Source organism: Gastrolobium bilobum, unplaced genomic scaffold, assembly GCF_033153095.1.
Source record: "Gastrolobium bilobum isolate Gb01-03AN ecotype WA unplaced genomic scaffold, APGP_CSIRO_Gbil_v1 utg36511, whole genome shotgun sequence".
NCBI lineage: Eukaryota > Viridiplantae > Streptophyta > Magnoliopsida > Fabales > Fabaceae > Gastrolobium > Gastrolobium bilobum.
In genome coordinates this window covers 50,073-59,717 of record NW_026895440.1, presented here as the reverse complement: position 1 = coordinate 59,717, position 9,645 = coordinate 50,073, and the positions used below count along the sequence as shown (strand labels likewise).

Genomic DNA, 9,645 nt, shown 5'->3' with positions numbered 1-9,645 from the left:
TTGTGTTTGAGAGTAAAAAGAAAAGAAGACATTAATTTATAAAAATAAATTAGTTTTTTTTATAGACCGGGTCAGGACACTGGTTGAACCGACCGGATCACCGGTTTTTACGAAAATCTGCCGGGTCGCACCGGGTCACACCGATTCTGTAACATGGCCGGTCTAATATGAAAATCGGATCCGTTACATAATCGGTTCACCGGTTTCCGGGTCGGTCCGGTTTTTATAACATTGATCCATACGACACAATGGACATGCAACATTAATTAGTTGTAAGTTTTGCATCAATTAATACAAAAGTATTAGTTGTAATTATTTTTATCTCGCGTATACCATGAAGTGGATAAATTTTAAACGTGCAGCGAAAATACACCCAAATGAGGGGGAAGACTTGTCAATTTATAATGTTTATTCTTGTTACGTATACAACTAAACATCACGTATATGGGTCGAAAAACTAGGATGAAAAAATCAATCAAACTACAACCAGCACATTTTCTCAACTTCTCTATGGAATTTTACCAAACATTTAAACCATAATTTCTAGAAAAAAAAATATTTTGCCAAATTGACTTTACAAACCTTGTGCCTTAGAAATTTCGTATGCCGCGTCATTCTTCGTTCTTCCTCCGTGCGCGTGCCAACGCATGCGAGAAAAAAATAAATAAAGACAAGACAAGACTAAAAACAAATATTTTGGTATTCTACTAAGATCAGAGAAAAAAAAAATCAACAAAACCGTGTGGCTGATTTCATCTACATAGACACATCACATTTTTTGTATTACATTCTTGACAAGTAAAGCCTAACTGATTAGATGTTACGTATAGTCAAAATCAAAATCACAATATGGAACTGAGGATAATTCGAGTTTCATTTCTTCTAGACTAGATTAGATAGTGATAAGCGAATCCACAAATTATCACCACGTATACTGCAAATTATTTTCTTTTTAAAAAAAAATAACGGCTTTGTAGAAAAATTAATTATATCACACGTGAATTATTAAACAAATATATCTGGATATCACAGTTCAACAACCAATGACTCTCCGGCAAGGCAAGCTGCACGCCTGCGCGACTCATTTCCACGTTGCACACGTGTAACAGTTGTCATGGGTTAAGGATTTGAAGTGCGACATCGTTCAGGACACTTTTTATTGATATTAATATACCTTATAAAATTGTGAAAGTAAATTTGTATTGTATTTCTACTACCTCAATGGAACTAACTTGACATGAAAATGTTATGGGGGCTTTTGGCCTACTTACGGTATTAGCCAAGGAAACCCAATCATTATACACTTTTGTGCATAGAAAGGCTATTATTAGTGCTTCTGTTGATAATAAAGTTTGGAAGCTTATTCAATTTGCAAAGTGGGCCATACTCAAAAAAAAGTTGCTCTTTGTCTTTGTTTTTATTTTTTTTGGCAGATAGATGTCTGAAATCTAAACATAGTTCACTGATTGAAATTAAAATCTTAGTGTGATTTAGTGGAAACTCCTAGTTGGAAATTTCCAGCATATGTGGATCTCAGTGTCACTGATTGAAATACCTAGGTCATTGAGAGATGTAACTTATGAGTATATTCTGCCATAGGTACATCATTAATTAAAAAAATAAATATTTTTTATTCTAGAACAAATCTTAGGAATATTACTAAAGTATTTTTTTGTTCAAAGTTAATAATATTGCAATATTTGCATTTACATTAGCCGTACTTTCAGAATTTGGAATTCTCACACCCTCCGCCTTTCGTGACTATGAACTAACCATGACATCAAACTTTATCCCACAAAGTTGATTACATTCCATTAATGAATAGACACTTTTAAACTCTAGTTAATAAATCAAATTTTCAGTTAAATTAGTTAAACAAAGTTCTTTTCAATACTTGATCAGTCATAGAAGTCTTGATAAAATTTTAAGTTAGCTGCCTACGAACTATTACAATTCTGATTTTATTTAAGCTCGTGACCAGCTATGTAAACTTTGGCTAAAGATTTTGAAGTTGACAAGATAAACCAACAGCTGAACAAGACAATATTTAACATGGATGCAGAGTTTTGGAATTTGAAAAACAACAGCTTTACAGCTCAACATAGAACTCTCCGTTGAAGAAATGCAGACCGTGAACTTGCATTCAATTCAACTATAAAGAGACCTTACCTTCGGTTCTTCTCATTTATGGGAAACTCGCACTTTTTTTTATTACATAGTACTTTACACAGTCCAAAAAGAATCAAACAATTTCAGCACATGGGCGAAAATCCTTGGGGTCATGCGTCCCCCTTAGTAACATCTGATAAAACTACTATTCATCAGTCCAAAAAAAGATGAATAGAAAACCTAATTCAACAGATAAATTTAAACCCAAAGGTCAGCCATTAGCCAATGATAAAATGAACTTTTAAGCATAAAATCTCGTACGACATGACTTATCTCCTTACACATCAGTGGCAAGCTTCGAACCAGTTAACAACCACGTTAAACTCATTGACATTCACATTTGTATCATGCTGGGGATGGTGAAGCATGAAAACGGGGCCTCTCCAAATACTTCCAAAACCTAAGACATGCATTGTCTCGGAACCTGCAAGGCCTTAAGATCAAGGCTTCAGTGATTTAAAGTATCTTATCCACCCCGGGATTGGGATTTAGGCGTTCACAGTTACAATTCAAAATACCAATGCCATACCTGCCAAAAGAAAAAAAACAATTCTACAAATAAGTAAATCATCAAATTTCGATAACATCGTATTAGACTCTTAGATAATCCCACTCGATCTGTTATAAATCCCTGAACATGATTAACCCTCAATTAAAGAGATTTTAAACTTATTCATCTCCGTGTTAGGTAGAAAATTTATTTTTGCTCGAGCTGCACCATTTATAACTTTAGGCCAGAAAAAAGCCATGCTCCTTGACATCATATGCATAAAATACAATATAAGTTATTAATTTCAAACCTAGGAAAATAATTCAAATTTCCTGTATCGATACAAATGCCTCTTATATGCTTTATTCCAAGTATCTTACCATGCAAAATTCAAAGCTACCTATATCAAATCTTAATCCTATTGACCTGTTCCCCTTGAGCCCAATCCTAATATTTTGTGCACAATTTTGAATGGCAAAGGGAACAAGAGTCAGGGTTCATATATCACGTTCTCAATCATATGGAAGTATAACATATTGGGAATTCTTAGAATGTCTTTGTTTGCTCTCTCCCAGCATGATAACAAAAAAATTGAAGTGAGTTCAGAGATACCTTTCCCTCACCTTGAACCCAAAAGGAGGATGATTTCTAAAGCATACAAATACAATATTTCCTAAATCTTAATTCAAGACAGAGAGAAAATTGAAGAAAAGTTTGGAAAAGTTTGTTTCTTGACACTAAAGTAAGTTGCTACTTCTCCTCAGAAAGAATTACAAGATATACCCAAAAAAAATCTAATTCCCCAAAAAGATAATAAATATTTGGCAAAAATGCACATAACCGCCTCCAACTATAGGTTGTAGAAAACTCCGTTATGTTTCAAAACTCGGCAACTTAACTCCCAGAGCTTACCAAACCTTGCATAGTGTAAATTCAACCCCTCATGCAAGTGTAGAAAACCACCTTTAAGGAGTCCATATGCACAGTTTGCTAAGTTCAAGAAGTTGAGAGGCTAACTTTTGAACAAGAAGGTTTTCTGCAATTGACCTATAGTTAAAAGGGTTCCTAGCATTTTGCCTAAATCTTTCAACACAATCTCTAAGGATGAGAATGATTTCAGAAAATGTACTTTCAAATGAAAAAGAAAATTAAATTACTAGCACTGCATTGCAATAACTAGAGCAAAATAGAACCAATTTCACATAAGAAACAAATTTTCAAATTTAGAAGAATGAGAAATCTACTCAACAAGATTAACTAGAGAGTATACCTAACTTGAGGTTCAAAAACAATCCGCAGAAACGTGGAGGGAATACCAATGCAAAAGCAAATGTTGATAGTCTCCAGAAAATAGAGACACTCTGCCCGACGATTGCATTCCTATGTTCCACAAGCTGAACGCATGCACCCAGCACTCAAGGCATAATGGTGGAAGGCCATGTCTAACCACTGGTTTGCAATGGCACTTCAATATACAGCAATGGGCAACTCTGAAGTTGTACTTTCATTATAAGATTTCTTTGATGGTGAAGAACCCAAGGACAGGTTCTGACATAGAGCTTCCTTAATGCGGGCAGCTTCACCAGGCATTCCAGCCTTCAAAAGAAAGGTACTTAAATTATTTACTGTGATTTCATCTGGGGCACAACCAACTGCCAACATCTTATCGAAGATACCAATTGCTTCAGGCATCCTCCCTTTCATACAGTGCCCAATAATAAGAATGGTATAGGTCAACTTATCAGGCTTGCACCTCTTCTCCTCCATATCTGCTATAATTTTATTAGCCTCGTCAACATTCCCAGATTTGCAATATCCATCAATAACAGGATTGTAGATAAATGGTTGTGGGAAAATGTCACTCTGCTTCAGAATTCTCAAAATGTCACGGGCTTCATGTAGTCTGTTGTGATTGCAAAGGCCACTGACAAGAACAGAGAACGTAAATAAACTCGCAGAAATATTTCTGTCATTCATTTCATGCCACATTTCCAAGGCACTGTTCACATGTCCAACTCTAAAGTAGCCATTAATTAGTGAAGTAAAAGTAACAACATCGGGAGGACAACCATGAACAAGCATCTTCTTATACAAGGCTAGCGCAGAAGCCATGTCACCTATCTTACCAAAACCATCAATAAGAGCATTAAAAGTAAATGTATTAGGCTTTGTTCCAGATCTAATCATTTCATCAAAAAGCAAAGTCCCCTCCTCCATCTTACTCAACTTGCAATAACCTGATATTATTGTCGTATAACTAACAACATCAGGGGAAAACTCCCTTCCCAAACAAACTTCATTTAGCAGATTTCTAGCTCTATCAACTTCACTAATTCGGCATAAACCATGTATAAGAGTGTTATACGTAACTATATCAGGCGAACATTCAAAACTCCCTAAATCACGGAGAAGTTTAAAAGCCTCATTAATCTTCCCTGCCCTGCACAACCCTCTGATTAAAATATTGATCGTGTGAATTGCGGGCCGATACCGCAACCGGATAAGATCCCCAAACAGAACAAGAGCATCACCAATCCTATTCTGTTTTATCAAGATGTTGAACAAGTCATTATACACAACAGCATTGACACCAACATTATTTCCCTGAAAATCAGCAAGCAATTCCTTCGAGATGTCGAACCTACCTACGAGGGCATAGGACGAAACCAAGAACCCTAACAACCAATTATCAGGAAACTGACCATCACACCTCATCCAATCATACACAATTTTCGCGGAATTATGAAGATTCGATTGACAAAGGGACCTCAAAAGCACATTATAAGTCCAATAGCAATGATTCATATGCAACTTATCTCTACTGAATTCAACAAACTTAAACCCCAAATTAGGAGCGTTAACCCTATTAACAACCTCCAAAACAAGCGAAGGAGTTAAGTGCTTACTAAAATAACCTAAGAACTTGTCGAGTGAGTTAGAGCGAACCAAAACGGTACAAGCGATCTTAACGAACCAAGCTTCAGCCATTCTGATCGAACCAATGTCCTCCGTGAGGCGACAGTCGACGGCGCCGGCATCGGAGGCTCGAACGACGCTGCTGCTTCTTGAACAAAGGGTCGTGAAGAATGAGAGGGTCAAGTGCTTCGCCATGCCATCGATTGAATCATCCACGTGCCCGACGCAAATGCAACCGGTTCCGGTGTTTCTTCGCGCACGCGCGGGCCTTCGAGTGGGGTCACGGTTCTCCATCGAGGTGAACGAATGCATGACGAGGCTCGAGCATTTCACGCGAGTGTGTTGTGAAGAGAACAGTGATGGGAATGTTGAAGGGAAAGATGGGAATTGAGTTTTGAATGTTGTGGGGAAATAGCGGTGACGGCGAAATCAACGACCGCGAAGGGAAGATAACATTTCCCAGCAGGGAGAAGATGACTGCGTTTGCTGAAGAGAAAAGGGACACTGTATACTTTGCGTTAGGGTTGTAGGAGACATTAGGTGTGATGCCGACGTGTTAAATTACAAAAATGCCCTATTTTAGTTATTTTTATGTAATACATTTTGTATGTCACTCACTTTTGATTGATCTCCATAATATTTATGGATTTAATATTTTTATAGTGAATATAGATAAGTTATCCACGTTCGTTTTTAAAATAATGTCATTTTGGATTGAAAAATTAAAAAATTATAATAAAAAAGACTATTATAACCCTGAAATAAATTATAATTACAAAAATACATTGATTTCTACCTCAAAACGACGTCGTTTTGGGCTCAATGTACATAAGTTATCTACATTGATTGTAGAAAAAGTGAATCCAATATTTATTTGGGAAAACTTCAAAAAAAAAAAAAAACCCTTGAAGTTTCTTCAGAATCACTTACCTCTCCCCCAAATTTTTAATCATTTATCCTCATACTTAAAGTTTTTTAATTATTTATCCCCTAACTTAATTTTTCATCCAAAATTACAATTAATATTGTTAATTTTTTATAAAATACCAAAACTACCCTTTAATTGTAGAGATGAGTACTAACCAGTGCTACAACATCTCTAGCTGACATGATTATGATATCTGCACAGGAAACAACTCTTGGACACGTTTTTTCTAGTGCTTCTTTAACTTTATCAATAACTTCATATGATCTAAGCGAATTTATATTTGAGAGTGCTATATTCTCACCAAGCATAGTTGGTGTAACACCTCGTGTATACCCGGTTTGTTAACATGTCATCGTATTAAGCCACGCTTAATTAAAAATGCGGAATATCTTTTTCTTTTCAATTATGACGTCATTAAACTTAGCCAAGTTGATTACTTAATCAATTTCATAAAAACATCGTCTGTATGTGAATTGCAAAAGACAGCTAACTGAAATACCTCAATAGATAAATAAGTGAGTATCTAAGTCACGGATCTAGAGGTGGCAAAGCGGGTTGCCCGCCCCGCCCCGCCTTTGAAGGTGGGCTAGAAATCTCAGCCCGCCCCGCCCCATTTGGGCTGGCGGGGCGGGCTACCCGCCAAGTCCGTGATATTTTACACTAAAAATTAAAAAAAAATAGCTCGGGCGGGCTTGGTGGGCAACGGGTTTGAAAAACTCAGCCCGTCTCGCCCTGCCCCGTTTGGTGGGCGAGGCGGACCGGCCCGGCCCTGCGGGCTGAGCCCATTTTGTCACCTCTAATTGCAACTCATAAGCTACTGGACCAAGCTTCTTAATAACCAGAACAGGACCAAAAAATCGTTTGCTAAGCTTGTGAATAGCTCTCCTTTCTACACTGTCTTGGCGATATTGTTGAAGCTTCAACCAAACTTTGTCACCAACAACAAAAGAGCGTTCACTGTGATGTCGATCATATTGTGTCTTCATTCTATTTTGTGCACGATGAAGATTGACCCTCAAGCGAGCCAAAATCTTATTGCGTTGCTGAAGTAGAACATCAGTCAAGCCACGAGGATAAAAAGGCACCATATGAGAGGGCTTGCCAAACACAGCCTGATAAGGTGACATTCCAATAGCAGAATGAACTGCGGAATTATAGTAATATTGAGCCCAACACAAATATTCTGACCACCTCTTTGGTTGCTCGAAATAGAATGATCGAAGGTATTGTTCCACATACAGTTTGGTGACTTCAGTGAGACCATCTGTTTGAGGATGGTAAGATGATGAAGTCCTCAATTTCGTTCCACTAAGCTTAAAAAGATGATTCCAAAATTTGCTAACGAATATAGTATCTCGATCTGAAAGAATGGAACGAGGAAATCTATGATTTCTAACTACCAAGTCGCAGAACAGATTAGCAACCGAAATAGCAGTATAAGAAGAAGGCAAGTGACCAAAAAATGCAAATTTTGACAACCTATCAATGATAACCATTATAGTAGTGTACCCTTTGGAAGGAGGCAAACGAATTATGAAGTCCATTGAAAGATCCTCAAAAACACCTTCAGGTAATGGTAGAGGTTGCAATAGGCCTGCAGTTTTTGAAGTTTCATACTTCACTTGCTGACATGTCAAGCAGCTACTAACAAAACGTTGTACATCTTTGCACATTGTGCTCCAAAAGAAATTTGCAAATAGTCTAAGATAAGTTCATGCAACACCAGCATGGCCACCAATCAATGAGTTGTGAGCCTCCAAAATTAAAGTAGGAATCAAAGATGAAGTGGGGCTGAGGAAATATCTCTTCTTATGAAATAAAATTCCATCTTGACAGTGTATATCAGGTAGACTAGCAGGTTGATCACGTAGTTGCTGATGTAATTGAACTAAAACAGGATCCGAGCCATTCTGTTGCTTGATAGTAACTGACAAATCAAATTGAGGCTCAGATAGAAACATCTTCAAGGCACCTTCCTCATAAACACGTGAAAGGGCATCAGCAACTACATTAGTACGACCTGGCTTATACTCAATGCAAAAAAAATATCCCATGAGTATACACAAATACCTCTGTTGTTCAGGAGTGTGTATAGTTTGTGTCAAAAATTCCTTAATACTTCGTTAATAAACTGAGATCCTAATAGGTATTGGCACCAACACTTAACAGCTGAAGTGATAGCATATAATTCTCGAATGTATGTAGAAGCATTAGTCATGCGATAACCCAATTTCTCACTAAAGTATGAAATGGGATGATCATGTTGAAAAAGTATAGCACCTATGCCAGCAATAGAGGCATCTGTTTCTAAAATAAACTGCTCTCCAAAGTTAGGCAAGCTCAAGACAGGAGTGTTTGCCATTGCTTCTTTCAGTTGTAAAAATGCTTCATCAGCAGCTTTCGACCAAACAAATTCTGTTGACCCTTTAAGTAGCTTAGTTAATGGCAATGCTAAAGAAGCATAGCCTCGGACGAAACGTCTATAGTAGCCTATAAGACCCAAAAATCCCCCCAACTGCTTCAGATTCTTAAGAACAGGCCAATTGATCATGGATGAAATCTTTTTAGGATCTGCAACAACACCATTTGTGCCTACTATGTGACCCAAATATTCAATTGTTTCCACACCAAAAGAACATTTACTAAGCTTAACAAAAAATCTATTACGCAGCAAACAATCCAATGTCAGCTCAAGGTGCTTAACATGATCCTCCAGAGATTTACTAAAGATCAATATGTCATCAAAAAATACAATTATAAACCTGCGAAGGAAAAGTTTAAAGAGCTGATTCATAATGACTTGAAATGTTGCTAGAGCATTAGTTAAGCCAAAAGGCTTAACTAAGAATTCGTATTGGCCTTCATGGGTTCTAAATATTGTCTTGGACACATCTGATGGTAGCATTCAAATCTGATGATATCCAACTCGAAGGTCTAGCTTGGAGAAGACTTGTGAGACACCTAACTCATCCAAAAGCTCATCGATTGTAAGAATGGGAAAACGGTCTTTAATTGTAACAGAGTTAAGAGCTCTGTAATCAATACAAAGGCGCCATGAGTTTTCTTGTTTTCTAACAAGAAGAACTGGTGAGGAAAAAGGACTCTGGGAATGTTGAATGAAGCCAGCTTGTAACAAGTAAGC

At 37.2% G+C, this 9,645-nt stretch overlaps 1 protein-coding gene across 2 annotated transcripts; it reads right to left on the bottom strand.

Moving 5' to 3' along the window:
- Positions 1–2,181: 2,181 nt before the first annotated feature.
- LOC133311467 (pentatricopeptide repeat-containing protein At2g06000-like) lies at positions 2,182–6,029 on the bottom strand. Of its 2 annotated transcripts, none has more exons than XM_061512522.1 (2): positions 3,930–6,029; positions 2,182–2,698 (listed from the first exon to the last, which is right to left on the bottom strand). In XM_061512522.1, exon 1 carries the CDS (start codon positions 5,885–5,887, stop codon positions 4,127–4,129), a length of 1,761 nt encoding a protein of 586 aa, XP_061368506.1. In that variant the 5' UTR covers positions 5,888–6,029; the 3' UTR covers positions 2,182–2,698; positions 3,930–4,126. The 2 variants fall into 2 exon arrangements, with proteins under 2 accessions (XP_061368506.1, XP_061368514.1); XM_061512530.1 differs by having other exon boundaries at positions 3,935–6,029.
- Between the last annotated feature and the right edge of the window lie 3,616 nt (positions 6,030–9,645).